This window comes from Tachyglossus aculeatus, chromosome 4 (genome assembly GCF_015852505.1).
Source record: "Tachyglossus aculeatus isolate mTacAcu1 chromosome 4, mTacAcu1.pri, whole genome shotgun sequence".
NCBI lineage: Eukaryota > Metazoa > Chordata > Mammalia > Monotremata > Tachyglossidae > Tachyglossus > Tachyglossus aculeatus.
Genome location: NC_052069.1, coordinates 40,288,753 through 40,315,237, shown reverse-complemented (window position 1 = coordinate 40,315,237; position 26,485 = coordinate 40,288,753). Strand labels below are relative to the sequence as shown.

The window sequence follows — 26,485 nt, the reverse complement described above, 5'->3', positions numbered from 1 at the left end:
CATCTTTCCTGTCTCACAACCTTGGTGTTATCCTTAACTCCTCTCTCTCATTCATATAGTCAATCACTAAATCCTGTCGATTCCACCTTCACAACATCGCTAAATCATCATCATCATCAATCGCATTTATTGAGCGCTTACTGTGTGCAGAGCACTGTACTAAGCGCTTGGGAAGTACAAGTTGGCAACATATAGAGACAGTCCCTACCCAATAGTGGGCTCACAGTCTAAAAGGGGAGACAGAGAACAAAACCAAACATACTAACAAAATAAAATAGAATAGATATGTACAAGTAAAATAAATATACATATATACAGGTGCTGTGGGGAAGGTAAGGAGGTAAGATGAGGGGGATGGAGAGGGGGACGAGGGGGAGAGGAAGGAAGGGGCTCAATATGACAGTACAACAGACACATTCCCTGCCCACAATGAGCTTACAGTCTGAACAGTGCTCTGCACATAGTAACTGCTCAAATCCACTCTTTCCTCCCCATCCAAGCAGTTACCACATTAATCCAAGCATTTCTATCTCGCCTTGATTACCCTATCAGCTTCCTTTCTGATCTCCCATCCTCCTGTCTCTCCCACTCCAGTCCATACTTCACTCTGCTGCCCAGATCGTTTTTCTACAGAAACGTTTAGGCCATGTTTCTCCTCTTCTCAAGAACCTCCAGTGGTTGTCCATCCACCTCCACATCAAACAGAAACTCCTCACCATTGGCTTTAAAGCAGTTAATCACCTTGCCCCCTCCTAGCTCACCTTGCTGCTCTCGTACTACAATCCATCCCACACATTTCGCTCATCTAGTGCTAACCTTCTCACTGTACCTCGATCTCATCTATCTCGCCACCGACCTCTCTCCCACATCCTGCCTCTGGCCCAGCTGGAATGCCTTTCTCTCCTCAAATCCAAAAGATTACTCTCCCCTCACCTTCAAAGCCTTACTGAAGGCACAACTCATCCAAGAAACTTTCCCTAAGCCCTCTTTTAATCCTTTCCCTCTCCCTTCTGCAGCTACCTGACTTGTTCCCTTTATTCAACCCCCGTCCCTTCAGCACTTATGTCCATATCTATAATTTATTTACATTAATGTCTACCTCTCCCGCTCTAGATTGTAAACTGGTCGTGGACAGGAAACGGGTCTGTTATATTGTCATTTTGTACTTTCTCAAGAGCTTAGTACAGTGCTCTGCCCACAGTAGCGCTCAATAAATACGACTAAGTCACACTGCTTCTCTAACAGGTCCATCCATTTGGCGGTGTTTTCAACCATCATTTGAAAACTGAGTGGATTCTTGTCCAGAAAAAGACACAAGCAGGGTAGTTGCACCTTCTCCGTATCAAAGTCCATCATATCCAATACAAACACACTCCTCTACACTGTAAACTCGTCGTGGACAGGGAATGTGTCTGTATATTTTTATATTGTACTCTCCCAAGAGCTTAGTAAAGTGCTCGGCACACAGTGAGCACTCAATACATATGACTGACTGACTGCCATCTATTAGAGAGGGGTATGCATTTTACCAAAGGAACACTACTCTCACATTGCATTATGTTAATCCCTCCGTGCTGGGATTTGGATTTTCCTGGCATGACGTCCTCTGCCAACAATGGATGAGCTTTAAACACCAGCGCCGCGCAGTTAAAAATATTCCTGAAAGAAATTCAACTACATCTTAATAGGTCTATTAAAAATATCAGGCCCAAAAGGGTCCTTACATTCCCACAGCTGAGATCTTTCTTGCAGCACTGCCATTTAGGAGTGAAAGCCTCAAAAGAACCCTTCAAATACTATAAGCAGAAACTCCAAAGTGATGCATCTGCAAAGCTTTGTCTTCCCAACACCAAGGAGCCACTGCGTTCAATCAACCCATCGATGGTCTTGAATGAGTGCTTCCTGTGTGCAGAGCACTCTACTAAGCGCTTGGAGAAACAAAAAAAGGGGTGGCATTTGTTAATCTCTTACAATATGCCAGGTACTGTGCTAAGCGCCGCGATGGACACAAGCAAATCGAGTTGGACACTGTCCCTGTCCCATATGGGGCTCACAGTCTTAACCCCCATTTTACAGATGAGGTCTCTGAGGCCCAGAGAAGTGAAGTGATTCACCCAAGGTCACAAAGCAGTAAAGTGGCAGAGCTGGGATTAGAATCCATGACTTTCTGATTCCCAGGCCCGTGATCTATCCACTACGCCATGCTGCTTGTATTTTTTAAAGAATAGGACGGCTCAGATCTTGCAAACTGGCCCAAATCACTATTTCTTTTAATGGTGATCAATAAATACAATAAATCAATAAACAATAAATCAATCAATAAATAAATAAATAATAAATACGATTGATGATGATGATGATAATGATGATGATGATGGTATTTGTTAAGCTATGTATGCAGCATTGGTCTAAGCACTGGGGTAGATACAAGTGAATTAGGTTGAATGCAGTCCCTGTCCCACATGGGGCTTACAGTCTAAGTAGGAGGGAGACCAGTGAGGGCTTGAGAGTCAGAAGGGCCTGAGTTCCAATCCTGACTCCATCACTTGTCTGCTGTACTTGGGGCAAGTCACTGAACTTCTCCATGCCTCAGTTTCCTCAATGGTAAAACTGGGATTAAGGCTGAGTCCCGTGAGGGACATGGACCATGTCCAACTAGATTATCTTGCTCTACCCCAGTGCTTAATACAGTGTCTGGCACATAGTAAACGCTTAACAAATACCATTTTTAAAAACTGGAGAAGTTAAGTGACTTCCCCAAGGTTCCACAGTAAGCATTTGGCAGAGCTGGGATTAGAACCCAGGTCCCCTGATTCCCAGCCCATAATCTTTCCACTAGGCCAAGTTGCTTCCATAGTATATCATCAATCGCATTTATTGAGCGCTTCCATAGTATATGTAGAAAGAGCTCAGTATTCATTCATTCATTCAATCGTATTTATTGAGCGCTTACTGTGTGCAGAGCACTGTACTAAGCACTTGGGAAGTACAAATTGGCAACATATAGAGACGGTCCCTACCCAACAGTGGGCTCACAGTCTAGAAGGGGGACATTCAATCGTATTTACTTCTCTTTCCCAATATTTTTTAGAAATGGAGAGTTCAGATATCGCATACTTTTATTTGCATACCCTTCCTTATTTGGCAGGGGTAAATGCATTTATTTAGGATTAATGTCTAAATTTTTGATGAATATTCACTCATTCATTCATTCAATCGTATTTATTGAGCGCTTACTGTGTGCAGAGCACTGTACTAAGCACTTGGGAAGTACAAGTTGGCAACATATAGAGACGGTCCCTACCCAACAGCGGGCTCACAGTCTAGGAGGGGGAGACAGACAACAAAACATATTAACAAAATAAAATAAATAGAATAGTAAGCATGTACAAGTAAAATAGAGTAATAAATCTGTACAAACATAGATACAGGTGCTGTGGGGAGGGGAAGGAGGTAGGGTGGGGGGGATGGGGAGGGGGGAATAACAATAATGATGGCATTTGTTAAGCACTTCCTATGTGTCAAGCACTGTTGTAAGTGTGGGGTAGATATAAGATGATCAAGTTAACCCCCGTGGGGCTCACAGTCTTAATCCCCATTTAACAGATGAAGTAACTGAGATTCAGAGAAGTTAAGTGACTTTCCCAACGTCACACAGCACACATGGTGGAGTAGGGATTAGAACCCATGACTTCTGACTCCCAAGCCCGTGGTCTTTCCACTGAGCCACGCTGCTTCTCTAGTATAAGTTCTATTGCATAGCGGATAGAGTACGGGCCCAGGAGTCAGAAGGTCATCGGTTCTAATCCCGGCTCTGCCCTGTGGCCTCGGGCAAGGCACTGCACTTCTCTGGGCCTCAGTTACCTCATCTGTAAAATGAGGATCAAGACTGTGAGCCCCATGCGGGACGAGGACCATGTCTGCCCGCGTTTGCTTGTATCCACCCCAGTGCTTACAGTGCCCGGCACACAGTAAGTGCGTAATTCATTCAATCATATTTATTGAGCACTTACTGTATGCAGAGCACTGTACTGAGCGCTTGGGAAGTATAAGTCGGCAACATATAGAGACAGTTCCTACCCAACAACGGGCTCACAGTCTAGAAGGGGGAGACACACAACAAAACAAAATATGTAGATGGGTGTCATGAATAGCACAATTATTATTACTGAGATGCCCTCCCAGCCTTCTTCCCTCACCAGTACTGCTGTCCTCCATCTCTTCCAGCCTCTAATCAGGTAGCGGGATCACCGAGTGGGTGTTTGGAATTGCATCACAAGTGGTGACAAAGGTCCGTTCTGACCGCAACCATGCCAGTATTTCCACAAGGAGCCCAAATGCATCACACCCACTCTCCGCCCCCGCCTGCCCCTGGGCCATCTCTCAAATGAACACAGACGCATCAACATCGCATAAACTTGCTGCGGATGTCTGATTCATTAAGCCCATTTTACAGATGGGCGACACTGGTGAACGGGGGACAACAAAAGAGATTAAACGACCCAAATATCATGAAACGGCATCCAAGAAAGCTCCGTATTTAATACAGTTGGGCTTGGGGGTGTGGAATCTACATCAGAGTATCATTCTTCGGGCCAAGAAGATTCTCAACATCCAAATTCTATTCTTCACGTATCTAGACCTTTTGTAGAGGATGTTGTTCCAAATTGCAATACCTACGCATAACACTCACGGTGGAATTTTCATTTTAGCACCCACTTTCCTTAACCGTTTAAAAAAATTATTTGGCTTTCAATTGAACCTTCAATGATTGGTAAACTGGCAAACAGAAAAAAATCTAAAATTAGGTGGATTCAATTAAAAAAAAGGTCACGCAAATAGTTTTTCTTCAGGATCTCTCTATTCATTAGGCAAAAAAGTACATTTTGCATTGCTGAATCACAGGTAAACCTACCGGTACCCGGGTTTCATTTGGCAACATCTCTTTGCCCAGCAAAAGCTATCTGTTCTACAAGTCAACAGAAGGGAGTAAGACCTGTTTTAAGTTACGCAGCATCCTGCTCAGCACCTCCATCTCATCGATCTTGCCGCCGACCCCTTCGTATATGCCTCTTCCTCAGACCTGGAATTTATTACTCTATTTATTTATTTATCTTACTTGTACATATCTATTCTATTTATTTTATTTTGTTAGTATGTTTGGTTTTGTTCTCTGTCTCCCCCTTTTAGACTGTGAGCCCACTGTTGGGTAGGGACTGTCTCTATATGTTGCCAACTTGTACTTCCCAAGCGCTTAGTACAGTGCTCTGCACACAGTAAGCGCTTAATAAATACGATTGATGATGATGATGATTACTCTGTTTTGTTGATGATGTGCATATAGCTTTAATTCTATTTGTTCTGACCATTTTGACGCCTGTCTACATGTTTTGTTTTAGAGAAGCAGCGTGGCTCAGTGGAAAGAGCCCGGGCTTTGGAGTCAGAGGTCATGGGTTCAAATCCCAGCTCCGCCATCTGTCAGCTGTGTGACTTTGGGCAAGTCACTTCACTTCTCTGGGCCTCAGTTACCTCATCTGTAAAATGGGGATTAAGACTGTGAGCCCCCGGTGCGACAAACTGATCACCTTGTAATACTAATAGTAATGATGGTATTCGTTTAGCGCTTACTATGTGCAAAACACTGTTCTAAGCACTGGGGGAGATACAAAGTAATAATATTATAATAATGATGGTATTTGTTAAGCGCTTACTATGTGCCAAGCACTGTTCTAAGCACTGGGGTAGATACAAGGTAATAATAATATTATAATAATGATGGTACTTGTTAAGCGCTTACTATGTGCCAAGCACTGTTCTAAGCACTGGAGTAGATACAAGGTAAGAATAATATTATAATAATGATGGTATTTGTTAAGCGCTTACTATGTGCCAAGCACTGTTCTAAGCACTGGGGTAGACACAAGGTAATAATAATATTATAATACTGATGATATTTGCTAAGTGCTTACTATGTGCCAAGCACTATTTGAAGCGCTGGGGTAGATACAAGGTAATAATAATATTATAATAATGATGATATTTGCCAAGTGCTTACTATGTGCCAAGCACTATTCTAAGCGCTGGGGTAGATACAAGGTAATAATAATATTATAATAATGATGATATTTGCTAAGTGCTTACTATGTGCCAAGCACTATTCTAAGCACTGGGGTAGATACAAGGTAATAATAATATTATAATAACAATGGTATTTGTTAAGCACTTCCGATGTGCAAAGCCCTGTTCTAAGCGCTGGGGAGGTTACAAGGTAATCAGGTTGTCCCACATGGGGCTCACGGTCTTCATCCCCATTTTACAGATGAGGGAACTGAGGCACAGAGAAAAATAATAATAATAATAATGGTATTTGTTAAGCGCTATGTGCCAAGCACTGTTCTAAGCACTGGGGGAGATACAAGGTAATAATATTATAATAATGATGGTATTTGTTAAGCGCTTACTATGTGCCAAGCACTGTTCTAAGCACTGGGGGAGATAACCTCCCCAGCACTTAGAACACTGCTTGGCACATAGTAAGCACTTAATAAATGCCATTATTATTATTATTATTGTTGTCTGTCTCCCTCTTCTAGACTGTGAGCCCGTTGCTAGGTAGGGACCGTCTCTATATGTTGTCGACTTGTACTTCCCAAATGCTTAGTACAGTGCTCTGCACACAGTGAGCGCTCAATAAATACGATTGATTGAACGAATGAATGTCCATCCAATGTCAGTAATGCGTGTGTGTGTGTGTGCACCTCTATCCATCATTTGGATCATCATCATCATCATCATCATCAATCATATTTATTGAGCGCTTACTGTGTGCAGAGCACTCATCATCATCATCATCATCAATCGTATTTATTGAGCGCTTACTATGTGCAGAGTACTGTACTAAGCACTTGGGAAGTACAAGTTGGTAACATATAGAGACAGTCCCTACCCAACAGTGGGCTCACAGTCTAAAAGGGGGAGACAGAGAACAAAACCAAACATACTAACAAAATAAAATAAATAGAATAGCTATGTACAAGTAAAAAAAATAAATAAACAAATAAATAGAGTAATATATATGTACAAACATATATACATAGATACAGGTGCTGTGGGGAAGGGAAGGAGGTAAGGTGGGGGGATGGAGAGGGGGACGAGGGGGAAAGGAAGGAAGGGGCTCAGGCTGGGAAGCACCTGGGAAGTACAAATTGGCAACATATAGAGACAGTCCCTACCCAACAGTGGGCTCACAGTCTAAAAGGGGGAGACAGAGAACAAAACCTAACATGCTAACAAAATAAAATAAATAGAATAGATATGCATAAGTAAAATAAATAGAGTAATAAATATGTACAAACATATGTACATATATACAGGTGCTGTGGGGAAGGGAAGGAGGTAAGATGGGGGGATGGAGAGGGGGATGAGGGGGAGAGGAAGGAAGGGGCTCAGTCCGGGAAGGCCTCCTGGAGGAGGTGAGCTCTCAGCAGGGCCTTGAAGGGAGGAAGAGAGCTAGCTTGGCGGATGGGCAGAGGGAGGGCATTCCAGGCCCGGGGGATGACGTGGGCCGGGGGTCGACGGCGGGAGAGGCGAGAACGAGGCATGGTGAGGAGATTAGCGGCGAAGGAGCGGAGGGTGCGGGCTGGGCTGGAGAAGGACAGAAGGGAGGGGAGGTAGGAGGGGGCGACAGGATGGACAGCCTGGAAGCCCAGGGTGAGGAGTTTCTGCCTGATGCGCAGATTGATTGGTAATCAATAACCCTTTCCTCACAACATAGTTGAATGCTCCCTGGTGCATCCGCGCTTAGTACGGTGCTCTGCACACAGTAAGCGCTCAATAAATGATTGAATGAATGAATGCACCCTTACACATTACCAACAGCCCCCCACCACCTAAACACACACACACACACACACACACACACACTCTCTCTCTCTCTCTCTCTCTCTCTCTCTCTCTCTCTCTCTTTCTCCCTCTCTCTCCCATCCATTCCACTGGCACCTGGGCGTGCTTCCCGGTTTCAAGCCTGCCGCTCCGTTTGGTGGTCCCTTGCTGCCCCCAGCCCCAGAGTGGCGCTCACTACAGCCAACACTGTTTCCCTTTCTGTCCTCCAGGCACCTGCATTCAACCCTCCCCTCTTCCCCTCTCTCCCTCATTCATTCATTCACTCAATCGTATTTATTGAGCGCTTACAATGTGCAGAGACTGTGAGCCCACTGTTGGGCAGGGACCGTCTCTATATGTTGCCAACTTGTACTTCCCAAGCGCTCAGTACAGTGCTCTGCACACAGTAAGCGCTCAATAAATACGATTGATGATGATGACGCAGAGCACTGTCCTTAAGCACTTGGGAAGCACGCGTTGGCAACGTGTAATAGTAATGGCATTTGTTAAGCGCTTACTATGTGCAAAGCAGTGTTCGAGAAGCGGCGTGGCTCAGTAGAAAGAGCCCGGGCTTTGGAGTCAGAGGTCATAGGTTCAAATCCCGGCTCCACCAACTGTCACCTGTGTGACTTTGGGCAAGTCGCATCACTTCTCTGGGCCTCAGTTACCTCATCTGTAAAATGGGGATGAAGACTGTGAGCCCCACATGGGACAAAATGATTACCTTGTATCTACTCCAGCGCTTTTAACAGTGCTTGGCACCTAGTAAGCGCTTAACAAATACCAACATTGAGAAGCAGTGTGGCTCAGTGGGAAGAGCACGGGCTTTGGAGTCTGAGGTCATGGGTTCAAATCCCGGCTCCACCAACTGTCAGCTGGGTGACTCTGGGCAAGTCGCGTCACTTCTCTGGGCCTCAGTTCCCTCACCTGTAAAATAGGGATGAAGACTGTGAGCCCTCCGTGGGACAACCTGATCACCTTGTAACCTCTTCAGCGCCTAGAACGGTGCTTTGCACATAGTAAGCGCTTAATAAATGCCATTATTGTTATTATTCTAAGCACTGGGGAGGATACAAGGTGATGAGGCACAGAGCAGCTAAGTGACTTGGGATTGATATAGAGACAGTCCCTATCAATCAATCAATCGTATTTATTGAGCGCTTACTGTGTGCAGAGCACTGTACTAAGCGCTTGGGAAGTACAAGTTGGCAACATATGGAGACAGTCCCTACCCAACAACGGGCTCACAGTCTAGAAGGGGGAGACAGACAACAAAACAAAACATGTAGACAGGTGTCACAACCGTTAGAATAAATAGAATTATAGCTATAGGCACATCATTAATAAAATAAATAGAGTAGCAAATATGTACAATACAGGGACTCTTTGGAGTCCCCCCACAAGGCTTCTAGACTGTGAGCCCGTTGTTGGGTAGGGACCGTCTCTATATGTTGCCAATTTGTACTTTCCAAGCGCTTAGTCCAGTGCTGTGCACATAGTAAGCGCTCAACGCGATTGAATGGAGGCTTAGTCCATCCGTATCCCGAGGTGCCCTGCCTCCACACAGTACGATCAACCCATCAATTGTATTTATTGAAAATTCGCTGTGTACAGACCACTGTAAGGTATTTCATCATCATCATCATCATCAATCGTATTTATTGAGCGCTTACTATGTGCAGAGCACTGTACTAAGCACTTGGGAAGTACAAATTGGCAACATATAGAGACAGTCCCTACCCAACAGTGGGCTCACAGTCTGAAAGGGGGAGACAGAGAACAAAACCAAACATACTAACAAAATAAAATAAATAGAATAGATATGTGCAAATAAATTAAATAAATAGAGTAAAAAAATATGTACAAACATATATACAGGTGCTGTGGGGAAGGGAGGGAGGTAAGATGGGGGGATGGAGAGGGGGACGAGGGGGAGAGGAAGGAAGGGGGGAGAGGAAGGAACTTACTTATTACTTATTTCAGCACTTACTATATGCAGAACACTATAGTATATGCATACTTACTGTATGTAGAGTACTTTACGGCATTTATTGAGCACTCACTGGGTGCAGAACACTGTATGATACTTACTGAACACTCACTATGTGCAGACCACTGTGTGATACTTATTGAGCACTCACTATGTGCAGACCACTGCATGGTATTTCAGCACTCACTATATGCAGAGCGCTATAGTATATGCATACTTACTGTATGTAGAGTACTTTATGGCATTTATTGAGCACTCACTGGGTGCAGAACACTGTATGATACTTACTGAACACTCACTATGTGCAGACCACTGTGTGATACTTATTGAGCACTCACTATGTGCAGACCACTGCATGGTATTTCAGCACTCACTATATGCAGAGCGCTATAGTATATGCATACTTACTGTATGTAGAGTACTTTATGGCATTTATTGAGCACTCACTGGGTGCAGAACACTGTATGATACTTACTGAGCACTCACTACGTGCGGACCGCTGTGTGATACTTATTGAGCACTCACTATGTGCAGACCACTGTATGGTATTTCAGCACTCACTATACGCAGAACACTATAGTAGACGCATACTTACTGTATGTAGAGTACTTTACAGCATTTACTGAGCACTCACTGGGTGCAGAACACTGTATGATACTTACTGAGCACTCACTACGTGCAGACCGCTGTGTGATACTTATTGAGCACTCACTATGTGCAGACCACTGTAAGGTATTTCAGCTCTCACTATATGCAGAGCACTATAGTATATGCATACTGACTGTGTGTAGAGTACTTTACGGCATTTATTGAGCACTCACTGGGAGCAGAATACTGTATGATACTTACTGAACACTATGTGCAGACCGCTGTACGATACTTATTGAGCACTCACTAAGTGCAGACCACTGTACGATGCTTACTGACCACTCACCGTGTGCAGAGTACCATATAGCATTTCATTCGTTCAATCGTATTTATTGAGCACTTACTGCATGCAGGACACTGTACTAAGCACTTGGGAAGTAGCATTTGTTGAACGCCCACTGGGGGCAGACCACCGTAAGGAATTTATTGAGCAGTCATTGGGTGGGGAGTACTACATGGCATTTATTTAGCACTCATTATGTGCAGAACACTGTACTAAGCACTTGGGAAGTAGCATTTGTTGAACACTCACTGGGTGCAGACCACTGTAAGGAATTTATTGAGCAGTCATTGTGTGGGGGAGTACTACACGGCATTTATTGAGCACTCACCATGTGCAGACCACTGTACGATGCTTCCTGAGCACTCGCCGTGTGCAAAGTACCATATTGCATTTCATTCGTTCAATCGTATTTATTGAGCACTTACTGCGTGCAGAACACTGTAGTAAGCACTTGGGAAGTAGCATTTGTGGAACACTCACTGGGTGCAGACCACTGTAAGGAATTTATAGAGCAGTCATTGGGTGGGGAGTACTACATGGCATTTATTGAGCACTTACTATGTGCAGAACACTGTACTAAGCACTTGGGAAATAGCATTTGTTGAATGCTCATTGGGTGCAGACCACTGTAAGGAATTTATTGAGCAGTCATCGGGTGGGGAGTACTACAGGGCATTTATTGAGCACTCACTATGTGCAGAACACTGTACTAAGCACTTGGAAAATAGCATTTGTTGAACGCTAACTGGGTGCAGACCACTGTAAGAAATTTATTGAGCATTGGGTGGGGAGTACTACACGGCATTTATTGAGCACTCACTATGTGCAGACCACTGTACGATGCTTCCTGAGCACTCACCATGTGCAAAGTACCATACTGCATTTCATTCGTTCAATCGTATTTATTGAGCACTTACTGCGTGCAGAACACTGTAGTAAGCACTTAGGAAGTAGCATTTGTGGAACACTCACTGGGTGCAGACCACTGTAAGGAATTTATTGAGCAGTCATTGGGTGGGGAGTCCTACATGGTATTTATTGAGTACTCATTATGTGCAGAACACTGTACTAAGCACTTGGGAAATACCATTTGTTGAACACATTGGGTGCAGACCACTGTAAGGAACTTATTGAGCAGTCATTGGGTGGGGAGTAGTACATGGCATTTATTGAGCACTCATGTGCAGAACACGGGTATGGCATTTACTGGGCACTCACAGTCTGCAGACCACCGTGCGCTGCTTACTGGGCACTTACCGTCCGCAGACCACTATACTGAGCAGTTGGGAGCGTCTAATACGACTAACGGAGTCGGTGGGCCCCGTTCCCTGCCCACAACGAGCTCCCAGTGCCCAGGAAGGGACGGGCATGATGGTCATGCAATTGGGGACGGGGCAGAAAGCGCGGGGTGAACGAAGGGGGCCCACCTCAATGCATCCCTCCGCGGGCTTGCTGCAGCCCCAGGCTGCAGGAGAGTCCGGGCACCTCCAGGCACCGCTGCCCCGCTGCAGCCGCTCCCCCCATCCCGGTGCATGCAACCCCCGGTGCATGCAAGCCCCCCGACCTACAGAAAGGTCCGCACACCGCTGCTCCCCCTCGTTGCATGCAACCCCCGGTGAATGCAAGCCCACCGAGCTACAGAAGGGTCTGGGCACCGGTCCCCCTCGTTGCATGCAACCGCCGGTGAATGCAAACCCCTCGACCTACAGAAAGGTCCGGGCACCGCTGCTCCCCCTCGTTGCATGCAACCCCCGGTGAATGCAAGCCCCCCGAGCTACAGAAAAGTCCGGGCAGCGGTCCCCCTCGTTGCATCCAATCCCTGGTGAATGCAAGCCCACCGAGCTACAGAAAGGTCCGGGCACCGCAGCTCCCCCTCGTTGCATGTAACCCCCGGTGAATGCAAGCCCACCGACCTACAGAAAGGTCCGGGCATCGTTCCCCCTCGTTGCATGCAACCCCCAGTGAATGCAAGCCCCACGACCTACAGAAAGGTCCGGGCATCGTTCCCCCTCGTTGCATGTAACCCCCGGTGAATGCAAGGTTCCCGACCTACAGAAAGGTCCAGGCACCGCTGCTCCCCCTCGTTGCATGCAACCCCGGTGAATCCAAGCCCCCCGACCTACAGAAAGGTCCGGGCACCACTACTCCCCCTCGTTGCATGCAACCCCCGGTGAATGCAAGCCCCACGACCTACAGAAAGGTCCGGGCATCGTTCCCCCTCGTTGCATGCAACCCCCGGTGAATGCAAGCCCCCGAACTACAGAAAGGTCCGGGCACCGCTGCTCCCCCTCGTTGCACGTAACCCCCGGTGAATGGAAGCCCCCCGACCTACAGATAGATAGGTCCAGGCACCGCTCCCCCTCGGTGCATGCAACCCCCGGTGAATGCAAGTCCCCCGACCTACAGAAAGGTCCGGGCACCGCTGCTCCCCCTCGTTGCATGCAACCCCCGGTGAATGCAAACCCCCCAAGCTACAGAAAGGTCCGGGCATCGTTCCCCCTCGTTGCATGCAACCCCCGGTGAATGCAAGCCCCCGAACTACAGAAAGGTCCGGGCACCGCTGCTCCCCCTCGTTGCACGTAACCCCCGGTGAATGGAAGCCCCCCCGACCTACAGATAGATAGGTCCAGGCACCGCTCCCCCTCGGTGCATGCAACCCCCGGTGAATGCAAGTCCCCCGACCTACAGAAAGGTCCGGGCACCGCTGCTCCCCCTCGTTGCATGCAACCCCCGGTGAATGCAAACCCCCCAATCTACAGAAAGGTCCGGGCACCGTTTCCCCTTGTTGCATGCAACCCCCGCTGAATGCAAGCCCACCGAGCTGCAGAAAGGTCCGGACACCGGTCCCCCTCGGTGCATGCAACCCCCGGTGACTGCAAGCCAACCGACCTACAGAAGGGTCCGGGCACCGGTCCCCCTCGTTGCATGCAACCCCCCGGTGAATGCAAGCGCCCCGAGCTCCAGAAAGGTCCGGGCACCGCTCCCCGTCGTTGCATGCAACCCCCCCTTGCTGCAGAAGGGTCCGGGCACGGCTCCCTGCAGCAGCCGGTCCCCGGTGCATGCAACCGTCGGGTGGATGCAAACCCCGAGCTGCCAGAGGGTCCGGGCACCGGTCCCCCGGTGCCTGCAGTGGGGTCGGGCTAGCCCCAGCCGGGGGTGGGGGAGGGCCGTCGCCGCCGCAGCAGCGGTGCAGCGTCGGCAGGGCTGCAGGGCTGGTTGGCTCACCCAGCTTGGCCCGGGACTCCTCCAGCTTCTGGATCTGGTTCTCCAGGAAGAGCATGGCCACGGCGAAGGCCACCACCGCCAGCAGCTGCAACTTGGGCGGCAGCATAATCCTGAGCAGCCCCATCAACCCCGCCGCGCCGGCTCACGGCATGCCGCGGGCACCGGGCTGCTGCAGCGGCGGGCGGGCGGGCGGACGGGCGGGCGGACGGACACCGGGCTGCAGCGGGCACCCGTGCAGCCAGCTGCAGCTGCGGGCCAGCAGCCCCGGTGCAGCGCCCCTCCCCCCCACCTCCCGCCGCTCCCCCACTGCGCATGCACCGCCCTCGGCCCCGCCCCTCCCGCCGCTCCCCCACTGCGCCTGCGCCGACATTAACCACGCCCCCTGGCCCCGCCCCTCCGTCCTCCCCCCCCTCCCCCGCCGCTCCGCCACTGCGCCTGCGCTGATTTCAGCCCCGCCCCCTATCCCCGCCCCTCCCTCCTCCCCCAACCCTCCCGCCGCTCCCCCACTACGCCTGCGCCGACCTCAGCCCCGCCCCTATCCCCGCCCCTCCCTCCACCCCCATCCCGCCGCTTCCCCATTGCGCCTGCGCCGCCCTCATCCCCGCCGCTCCACCATTGCGCATGCGCCGCCCTCATCCCCGCCCCTCCACCATTGCGCATGCGCCGCCCTCATCCCCGCCCCTCCTTCCTCTCTCCTTCTCGCCGCTCCACCACTGCGCCTCTCTATTTATTTGTTTAATTTACTTGTACCTATTCTATTTATTTTATTTTGTTCATATGTTTGGTTTTGTTCTCTGTCTCCCCCTTCTAGACTGTGAGCCCACTGTTGGGTATATATGTTTGTACATATTTATTATATATATGTTTGTACATATTTATTACTCTATTTTACTAGTACATATCTATTCTATTCATTTTATTTTGTTAATATGTTTGGTTTTGTTCTCTGTCTCCCCCCTTCTAGACTGTGAGCCCACTGTTGGGTATATATGTTTGTACATATTTATTACTCTATTTATGTTACTTGTACATATCTATTCTATTTATTTTATTTTGTTTATATGTTTGGTTTTGTTCTCTGTCTCCCCCTTCTAGACTGTGAGCCCACTGTTGAGTATATATGTTTGTACATATTTATTACTCTATTTTACTAGTACATATCTATTCTATTTATTTTGTTAGTATGTTTGGTCTTTTCTCTGTCTCCCCCTTCTAGACTGTGAGCCCACCGTTGGGTATATATGTTTGTACATATTTATTACTCTATTTTACTAGTACATATCTATTCTATTGATCTTATTTTGTTAATATGTTTGGTTTTGTTCTCTGTCTCCCCCCTTCTAGACTGTGAGCCCACTGTTGGGTATATATGTTTGTACATATTTATTACTCTATTTATTTTACTTGTACATATCTATTCTATTTATTTTATTTTGTTAGTATGTTTGGTTTTGTTCTCTGTCTCCCCCTTCTAGACTGTGAGCCCACTGCTGGGTATATATGTTTGTACATATTTATTTATTTATTTTACTTGTACATATCTATTCTATTCATTTTATTTTGTTAATATGTTTGGTTTTGTTCTCTGTCTCCCCCTTCTAGACTGTGAGCCCACTGTTGGGTATATATGTTTGTACATATTTATTACTCTATTTGTTTATTTTACTTGTACATATTTATTCTATTTACTTTATTTTGTTAATATGTTTGATTTTGTTCTCTGTCTCCCCCTTCTAGACTGTGAGCCCACTGTTGGGTATATATGTTTGTACATATTTATTACTCTATTTTACTTGTACATATCTATTCTATTTATTTAATTTTGTTAATATGTTTGGTTTTGTTCTCTGTCTCCCCCTTCTAGACTTGTGAGCCCACTGTTGGGTATATATGTTTGTACATATTTATTACTCTATTTATTTATTTATTTTACTTGTACATATCTATTCTATTTTATTTTGTTAGCATGTTTGGTTTTGTTGTCTGTCTCCCCCTTCTAGACTGTGAGCCCACTGTTGGGTAGGGACCGTCTCTATATGTTGCCAACGTGTACTTCCCAAGCGCTTAGTACAGTGCTCTGCACATAGTAAGCGCTCAATACGATTGATTGATTGCGCCTGCGCCGCCCTGATCCCTGCCGCTCCACCTCTCTATTTATTTATTTATTTATTTTACTTGTACATATCTATTCTATTGATTTTATTTTGTTTATATGTTTGGTTTTGTTCTCTGTCTCCCCCTTCTAGACTGTGAGCCCACTGTTGGGTATATATGTTTGTACATATTTATTACTCTATTTATTTATTTTACTTGTACATATCTATTCTATTCATTTTATTTTGTTAATATGTTTGGTTTTGTTCTCTGTCTCCCCCTTCTAGACTGTGAGCCCACTGCTGGGTATATATGTTTGTACATATTTATTTATTTATTTTACTTGTACATATCTATTCTATTTATTTTATTTTGTTAATGTGTTTGATTTTGTTCTCTGTCTCCCCCTTCTAGACTGTGAGCCCACTGTTGGGTATATATGTTTGTACATATTTATTACTCTATTTATTTTACTTGTACATATCTATTCTATTTTATTTTGTTAGTATGTTTGGTTTTGTTCTCTGTCTCCCCCTTTTAGACTGTGAGCCCGCTGTTGGGTAGGGACTGTCTCTATGTGTTGCCAACTTGGACTTCCCAAGCGCTTAGTACAGTGCTCTGCACACCGTAAGCGCTCAATAAATACGATTGATTGATTGATTGATTGCGCCTGCGCCGCCCTTAGCCCCGCCCCCTAGCCCCGCCGCTCCCCCACTGCACCTCCCCCGCCCTCAGCCAGGCCCCTCCCTCCTCCCGCCGAGCTGATTGGTCGCCGCCCCCGCCCCCTCACGCTCCCCCCTCCGATTGGCCGCCTCCGCCGCCGATCACAGAAAACGTAAACGTGATTGGTCGACTCCGACGAGTGGGTGTGATCCTTAAACAAAAATAAACGAGGGCTCGTCGTCTCTCGAATGAATGGGGAAGCAGCGTGGCTCAGGGGAGAGAGCCCGGGCTTTGGAGTCAGGCTTTCAAATCCCGACTCTGCCACTTGTCAGCTGTGTGACTTTGGGCAAGTCACTTCACTTCTCTGTGCCTCAGTTCCCTCATCTGTAAAATGGGGATTAAAACTGTGACCCCACCGTGGGACAACCTGATCACCTTGTGACCTCCCCAGCGCTTAGAACAAGGCTTTGCACATAGTAAGCGCTTAATAAATGTGAGTCTAGCCTTCTAGACTGTGAGCCCCCTATTGGGTAGGGACCTCCTTCCTCTCCCCCTCGTCCCCCTCTCCATCCCCACCGTCTTACTTCCTTCCCTTCCCGACAGCACCTGTATATATTTTTGTACATATTTATTAGTCTATTTATTTAACTTGTACATATCTATTCTACTTATTTTATTTTGTTAATATGTTTGGTTTTGTTCTCTGTCTCCCCCTTCTAGACTGTGAGCCCACTGTTGGGTAGGGACTGTATATGTTGACGACTTGTACTTCCCAAGCGCTTAGCACAGTGCTCTGCACATAGTAAGCGCTCAATAAATATGATTGATTGTCTCTATATGTTGCCAACTTGTACTTCCCAAGCGCTTAGTACAGTGCTCTGCACACAGTAAGCGCTCAATAACCCCCCGCCCCCTTTTAGACTGTGAGCCCACTGTTGGGTAGGGACTGTCTCTATATGTTGCCAATTTGTACTTCCCAAGCGCTTAGTACAGTGCTCTGCACACAGTAAGCGCTCAATAAATACAATTGATGATAAATACGATTGAATGAATGAACTTGTCCTTCCCAAGCGCTTAGTACAGTGCCTTGCACACAGTAAGCACTCAATAAATATGATTGAATGTCCCCCTTCTAGACTGTGAGCCCACTGTTGGGTAGGGACTGTCTCTATATGTTGCCAACTTGTACTTCCCAAGCGCTTAGTATAGTGCTCTGCACACAGTAAGTGCTCAATAAATACAATTGAATGAATGATTGAATGAATGACTGAATGAATATAATAATAATAATGATGGCATTTATTAAGCGCTTGCTATGTGCAAAGTACTGTTCTAAATGAATGAAGCGGAGGAGGCGTAATACGATTGAATGAATGAATGAAGCGGAGGGGGCCTAATACGATTGAGTGAATGAATGAATGAAGCGGAGGGGGACCTAAAACGATTGAATGAATGAATGAAGCGGTGGGGGCCTAATACGGTTGAACGAATGAATGAAGCGGAGGGGGCCTAATACGGTTGAACGAATGAATGAAGCGGAGGGGGCCTAATACGGTTGAATGAATGAATGAATGAACCGGAGGGGGCCTAATACGGCTGAACGAATTTATTCTATTTATTTTATTTTGTTAATATGTTTTGTTTTGTTGTCTGTCTCCCCCTTCTAGACTGTGAGCCCTATGTTGGGTAGGGACCGTCTCTATATGTTGCCAACTTGGACTTCCCAAGCGCTTAGTGCAGTGCTCTGCACACAGTAAGCGCTCAATAAATACGGTTGAATGGATGAATGAATGGAGCGGAGGGGGCCTAATACGGTTGAACGAATGAATGAAGCGGAGGGGGCCTAATACGGTTGAATGAATGAATGAATGAATGAAGCAGAGGGGGCCTAATACGGTTGAATGAATGAATGAAGCGGAGGGGGCCTAATGCGGTTGAACGAATGAATGAAGCGGAGGGGGCCTAATACGGTTGAATGAATGAATGAAACGGAGGGGGCCTAATACGGTTGAACGAATGAATGCAGTGGAGGGGGCCTAATACGATTGAATGAATGAATGAAACAGAGGGGGCCTAATACGGTTGAATGAATGAATGAAACGGAGGGGACCTAATACGATTGAACGAATGAATGAAGCGGAGGGGGCCCAATATGATTGAATGAATGAATGAATGAAGCGGAGGGGGCCTAATACAGTTGAACGAATGAATGAATGAAGTGGAGGGGGCCTAATACGGCTGAACGAATTTATTCTATTTATTTTATTTTGTTAATATGTTTTGTTTTGTTGTCTGTCTCCCCCTTCTAGACTGTGAGCCCTATGTTGGGTAGGGACCGTCTCTATATATTACCAACTTGGACTTCCCAAGCGCTTAGTGCAGTGCTCTGCACACAGTAAGCGCTCAATAAATACGATTAAGTGGATGAATGAATGAAGCGGAAGAGGCCTAATACGGTTGAATGAATGAATGAAGCGGAGGGGGCCTAATACGGTTGAATGAATGAATGAATGAATGAAGCGGAGGGGGCCTAATACGATTGAACGAATGAATGAAGCGGAGGGGGCCTAATACGGTTGAACGAATGAATGAATGAAGCGGAGGGGGCCTAATGCGGTTGAACAATGAATGAAACGGAGGGGGCCTAATACGGTTGAATGAATGAATGAATGCATTGGAGGGGGCCTAATACGGTTGAATGAATGAATGCAGCGGAGGGGGCCTAATACGATTGAATGAATGAATGAATGAATGAAGCGGAGGTGGCCTAATACGATTGAATGAATGAATGAAGCGGGGGGGGGGCTAATACGGTTGAACGAATGAATGAAGCGGAGGTGGCCTAATACGGTTGAACGAATGAATGAAGCGGAGGGGGCCTAATACGGTTGAATGAATGAGTGAATGAATGAAGCGGAGGGGGCCTAATGCGGTTGAACGAATGAATGAAACGGAGGGGGCCTAATACGGTTGAATGAATGAATGAAACGGAGGGGGCCTAATACGGTTGAACGAATGAATGCAGCGGAGGGGGCCTAATACGATTGAATGAATGAATGAAAGAGGGGGCCTAATACGGTTGAATGAATGAATGAAACGGAGGGGGCCTAATACGATTGAACGAATGAATGCAGCGGAGGGGGCCTAATACGATTGAATAAATGAATGAATGAATGAATGAAGCGGAGGGGGCCTAAAACGATTGAATGAATGAATGCAGCAAGGGGGGGCCTGAGAGGAGAAAGGGGAGGACCGAGGTGTCCGGCGTACTGCCTGCGCGGAAACGGCCGCCCGACGGGTGCGGCCGCCGCTCTCGGTCGGAGGACAAGCCGGAGATTCGCCGGAAGGGCGGACGGCAGAGCCGGGTTTTTTTTCCGAAGCGAGAGAGGCGTGAGGAAGGGGTCCGGGGGGGTCCGGGCGATCAGGCGGATCGGTGGGCAGCCTGCTCTGGAGAAGGCCCCCGGGAGCGGGAAGGGGGCGGGGGAAGATGGCGGCGGCTGAGGCGGCCACGGCGGCGGCTGGGCCTCGGGTGAGGCGGGGACCGGGACCGGGCCCGTGGCTGCGGCTGCTGGCGGCCTTGGCGCTGCAGGCGGTGAGTCGGAGCGCGGCGGGCGGGCGGGCGGGCGGGGGGCCCATCGCCGACATCCGCCCCTCTCCGTCAGTCAGTCAGCAGTCAGTCGTACTTATTGAGCGCTTACCCTCTGCGGAGCACTGTACTAACCGCTTGGGAAGTACAACTAGGCCACATACAGAGACAGTGTCTACCCAACCGTGGGACAACCCGATCACCTTGTACAGCGCTCTGCACACAGGAAGCGCTCAGTAAATACGATTGAATGAATGAATGAACAGTGCTTTGCCCATAGTAAGCGCTCAGTAAATACGATTGAATGAATGAATGAATGAGCAGTGCTTTGCACATAGTGAGCGCTCAGTAAATACGATTGAATGAATGAATGAACAGTGCTTTGCCCATAGTAAGCGCTCAGTAAATACGATTGAATGAATGAATAAGCAGTGCTTTGCCCATAGTAAGCGCTCAGTAAATGCGATTGAATGAATGAATGAGCAGTGCTTTGCCCGTAGTAAGCGCTCAGTAAATACGATTGGATGAATGAATGAGCAGTTCTTTGCACATAGTAAGCGCTCAGTAAATACGATTGAATGAATGAATGAGCAGTGCTTTGCACATAGTAAGCGCTCAATAAATACGATTGAATGAATGAATGAGCAGTGCTTTGCCCATAGCGCTCGGTAAATACGACTGAATGAATGAATGAGCAGTGCTTTGCACACCGTAAGCGCTCAGTAAATGCGATTGAATGAATGAATGAGCAGTGCTTTGCACATAGTAAGCGCTCAGTAAATACGATTGAATGAGTGAATGAGCAGTGCTTTGCGCATAGTAAGCGCTCAATATGATCGAATGAATGAATGAGCAGTTCTTTGCACATAGTAAGTGCTCAGTAAATACGATTGAATGAATGAACAGTGCTTTGCCCATAGTAAGCGCTCAATAAATGATTGAATGAATGAATGAACAGTGCTTTGCACACCGTAAGCGCTCAGTAAATACGGTTGAATGAATGAATGAGCAGTGCTTTGCCCATAATAAGCGCTCAGTAAATACGATTGAAGGAATGAATGAGCAGTGCTTTGCCCATAGTAAGCACTCAGTAAATACGATTGAATGAATGAATGTATAGTGCTTTGCCCATAGTAAGCGCTCAGTAAATACGATTGAATGAATGAATGAGCAGTGCTTTGCCCATAGTAAGCGCTCAGTAAATACGAATGAATGAATGAATGAACAGTGCTTTGCCCATAGTAAGCGCTCAGTAAATACGATGGAATGAATGAATGAATGAGCAGTGCTTTGCCCATAGTAAGCGCTCAGTAAATACGATTGAATGAATGAATGAATGAGCAGTGCTTTGCACATAGTAAGCGCTCAGTAAATGCGATTGAATGAATGAATGAATGAGCAGTGCTTTGCACATAGTAAGCACTCAATAAATACGATTGAATGAATGAATGAGCAGTGCTTTGCACACCGTAAGCGCTCAGTAAATACGATTGAATGAATGAATGAGCAGTGCTTTGCCCATAGTAAGCGCTCAGTAAATACGATTGAATGAATGAATGAGCAGTGCTTTGCACATAGTAAGCGCTCAGTAAATACGATTGAATGAATGAATGAACGGTGCTTTGCCCATAGTAAGCGCTCAGTAAATACGATTGAATGAATGAATGAACAGTGCTTTGCCCATAGTAAGCGCTCAGTAAATACGATTGAATGAATGAATGAACAGTGCTTTGCACATAGTAAGCGCTCAGTAAATAATACGATTGAATGAATGAATGAGCAGTGCTTTGCACATAGGAAGCGCTCAGTAAATACGATTGAATGAATGAATGAGCAGTGCTTTGCACACCATAAGCACTCAGTAAATACAATTGAATGAATGAATAAGCAGTGCTTTGCCCATAGTAAGCGCTCAGTAAATATGATTGAATGAATGAATGAATGAGCAGTGCTTTGCCCATAGTAAGCGCTCAGTAAATACGACTGAATGAATGAACAGTGCTTTGCCCATAGTAAGCGCTCAGTAAATACGATTGAATGAATGAATGAACAGTGCTTTGCCCATAGCGCTCAGTAAATACGGTTGAATGAATGAATGAGCAGTGCTTTGCACATAGTAAGCGCTCAGTAAATACGATTGAATGAATGAATGAGCAGTGCTTTGCCCATAGTAAGCGCTCAGTAAATACGATTGAATGAATGAATGAATGAGCAGTGCTTTGCACATAGTAAGCGCTCAGTAAATGCGATTGAATGAATGAATGAATGAATGAGCAGTGCTTTGCACATAGTAAGCACTCAATAAATACGATTGAATGAATGAATGAACAGTGCTTTGCACATAGTAAGCGCTCAGTAAATACGATTGAATGAATGAACAGTGCTTTGCACACCGTAAGCGCTCAGTAAATACGATTGAATGGATGAACAGTGCTTTGCCCATAGTAAGCGCTCAATAAATACGATTGAATGAATGAATGAACAGTGCTTTGCCCATAGTAAGCGCTCAGTAAATACGATTGAATGAATGAATGAACAGTGCTTTGCACATAGTAAGTGCTCAGTAAATACGATTGAATGAATGAATGAACAGTGCTTTGCCCATAGTAAGCGCTCAGTAAATACGATTGAATGAATGAATGAATGAGCAGTGTTTTGCACATAGTAAGCACTCAGTAAATACGATTGAATGAATGAATGAGCAGTGCTTTGCACATAGTAAGCACTCAATAAATACGATTGAATGAATGAATGAGCAGTGCTTTGCACACCGTAAGCGCTCAGTAAATACGATTGAATGAATGAATGAGCAGTGCTTTGCCCATAGTAAGCGCTCAGTAAATACGATTGAATGAATGAATGAGCAGTGCTTTGCACATAGTAAGCGCTCAGTAAATACGATTGAATGAATGAATGAACAGTGCTTTGCACATAGTAAGCGCTCAGTAAATACGATTGAATGAATGAATGAGCAGTGCTTTGCCCATAGTAAGCGCTCAGTAAATACGATTGAATGAATGAACAGTGCTTTGCCCATAGTAAGCGCTCAGTAAATACGATTGAATGAATGAATGAACAGTGCTTTGCACATAGTAAGCGCTCAGTAAATACGATTGAATGAATGAACAGTGCTTTGCACATAGTAAGCGCTCAGTAAATACGATTGAATGAATGAATGAACAGTGCTTTGCCCATAGTAAGCGCTCAGTAAATACGATTGAATGAATGAATGAGCAGTGCTTTGCCCATAGTAAGCGCTCAGTAAATACGATTGAATGAATGAATGAATGAGCAGTGCTTTGCACATAGTAAGCGCTCAGTAAATGCGATTGAATGAATGAATGAATGAGCAGTGCTTTGCACACCGTAAGCGCTCAGTAAATACGATTGAATGAATGAATGAGCAGTGCTTTGCCCATAGTAAGCGCTCAGTAAATACGATTGAATGAATGAATGAGCAGTGCTTTGCACATAGTAAGCGCTCAGTAAATACGATTGAATGAATGAATGAGCAGTGCTTTGCACATAGTAAGCGCTCAGTAAATACGATTGAATGAATGAATGAACAGTGCTTTGCACATAGTAAGCGCTCAGTAAATACGATTGAATGAATGAACAGTGCTTTGCACACCGTAAGCGCTCAGTAAATACGATTGAATGAATGGATGAACAGTGCTTTGCCCATAGTAAGCGCTCAATAAATACGATTGAATGAATGAATGAACAGTGCTTTGCCCATAGGAAGCGCTCAGTAAATACGATTGAATGAATGAATGAACAGTGCTTTGCACATAGTAAGTGCTCAGTAAATACGATTGAATGAATGAATGAACAGTGCTTTGCCCATAGTAAGCGCTCAGTAAATACGATTGAATGAATGAATGAGCAGTGCTTTGCACATAGTAAGCGCTCAATAAATATGATTGAATGAATGAATGAACAGTGCTTTCAACATAGTAAGCGCTCAGTAAATACGACTGAATGAATGAATGAACAGTGCTTTGCCCATAGTAAGCGCTCAGTAAATACGATTGAATGAATGAATGAACAGTGCTTTGCCCATAGTAAGCGCTCAGTAAATGCGATTGAATGAACGAACAATGTCTTGCCCATAGTAAGCGCTCAGTAAATACGGTTGACTGAATGAACAGTGCTTTGCACATAGTAAGCGCTCAATAAATGCAATTGAATGAATGAATGAGCAGTGCTTTGCACGTAGTAAGCGCTCAGTAAATACGATTGAATGAATGAATGAGCAGTGCTTTGCACATAGCAAGCGCTTAACAAATACCGTTATTATCATTACTAGAGAAGCAGCGTGGCTCAGTGGAAAGAGCCCGGTCTTGGGAGTCAGAGGTCATGGGTTCGAATCCCAGCTCCGCCACGTGTCTGCTGTGTGACCTTGGGCCAGTCACTTCACTTCTCTGGGCCTCAGTTCCCTCATCTGTAAAATGGGGATGAAGACTGTGAGCCCCATGTGGGACAACTTGATCACCATGTATCCCCCCAGCGCTTAGAACAGTGCCCTGCACATAGTAAGCGCTTAACAAATGCCATCATTATTATTATTACAAGTTGGCAACAGATAGACACGGTCCCTACCCAACCGTGGGACAACCTGATCACCTTGTATCCTCCCCAAGCGCTTAGTGCAGTGCTCTGCACACCATAAGCGCTCACTAAATACGATTGAATGAATGAATGAACAGTGCTTTGCACATAGTAAGCGCTCAATTCGATTGAATGAATGAGTGAACAGTGCTTTGCACATAGTAAGCGCTTAACAAATACCATTATTATTATTATTATTATTACTATTATTACAAGTTGGCAATAGATAGAGACGGTCCCTACCCAACCGTGGGACAACCTGATCACCTCGTATCCTCCCCAAGCGCTTAGTACAGTGCTCTGCACACCGTAAGCGCTCAGTAAATATGATTGAATGAATGAATGAACAATGCTTTGCACATAGTAAGCGCTCAACACGATTGAATGAATGAACAGTGCTTTGCACATAGTAAGCGCTCAATATGATTGAATGAATGAACAGTGCTTTGCACATAGTAAATGCTTAACAAATACCGTTATTATTATTACTATTATTACAAGTTGGCAACAGATGGAGACGGTCCCCACCCAACCGTGGGACAACCTGATCACCTCATATCCTCCCCAAGCGCTTAGTACAGTGCTCTGCACACCATAAGTGCTCAATAAATACGATTGAATGAATGAATGAACAGTGCTTTGCACATAGTAAGCGCTCAATACGATTGAATGAATGAATGAACAGTGCTTTGCACACAGTAAGCCCTCAACACGATTGAATGAATGAACAGTGCTTTGCACATAGTAAGCGCTCAATACGATTGAATGAAAATGAACAGTGCCTTGCACATAGTAAACGCTTAACAAATACCGTTATTATTATTACTATTATTACCAGTTGGCAACAGATAGAGATGGTCCCTACCCAACCGTGGGGCAACCTGATCACCTTGTATCCTCCCCAAGCGCTTAGTCCAGTGCTCTGCACACCGTCAGCGCTCACTAAATATGATTGAATGAATGAACAGTGCTTTGCACATAGTAAGCACTCAATATGAATGAATGAACAGTGCTTTGCACAAAGTAAACGCTTAACAAATACCATTATTATTATTACCAGTTGGCAACAGATAGAGATGGTCCCTACCCAACCGTGGGACAACCTGATCACCTTGTATCCTCCCCAAGTGCTTAGTACAGTGCTCTGCACACAGTAAGTGCTCAATAAATACGATGGAATGAATGAATGAACAGTGCTTTGCACATAGTAAGCGCTCAATACGATTCAATGAGTGAACAGTGCTTTGCACATAGTAAACACTTAACAGATACCATTATTATTATTACCAGTTGGCAACAGATAGAGACGGTCCCTACCCAACCGTGGGACAACCTGATCACCTTGTATCCTCCCCAAGCGCTTAGTACAGTGCTCTGCACACCATATGCGCTCAATAAATACAATGGAATGAATGAATGAACAGTGCTTTGCACATAGTGAGCGCTCAATACGATTGAATGAATGAACAGTGCTTTGCACATGGTAAACACTTAACAAATACCA

General features: G+C 45.8%; 2 protein-coding genes across 2 annotated transcripts in view; one reads left to right on the top strand and one right to left on the bottom strand.

Moving 5' to 3' along the window:
• Window positions 1–14,205, bottom strand: part of HS2ST1 (heparan sulfate 2-O-sulfotransferase 1) — a 225,589-nt gene extending 211,384 nt beyond the window's left edge. The window contains exon 1 of the mRNA XM_038745855.1: window positions 14,028–14,205. Coding sequence (XP_038601783.1) covers window positions 14,028–14,151 — 124 coding nt within the window. The 5' untranslated portion in view covers window positions 14,152–14,205. The remainder of the gene's footprint in view (window positions 1–14,027) is intronic.
• Window positions 14,206–20,271: 6,066 nt separating this feature from the next.
• Window positions 20,272–26,485, top strand: part of SELENOF (selenoprotein F) — a 57,892-nt gene continuing 51,678 nt past the window's right edge. Inside the window, exon 1 of the mRNA XM_038745309.1 lies at window positions 20,272–20,376. Within this exon, the coding sequence (XP_038601237.1) occupies window positions 20,272–20,376 (105 nt within the window). The remainder of the gene's footprint in view (window positions 20,377–26,485) is intronic.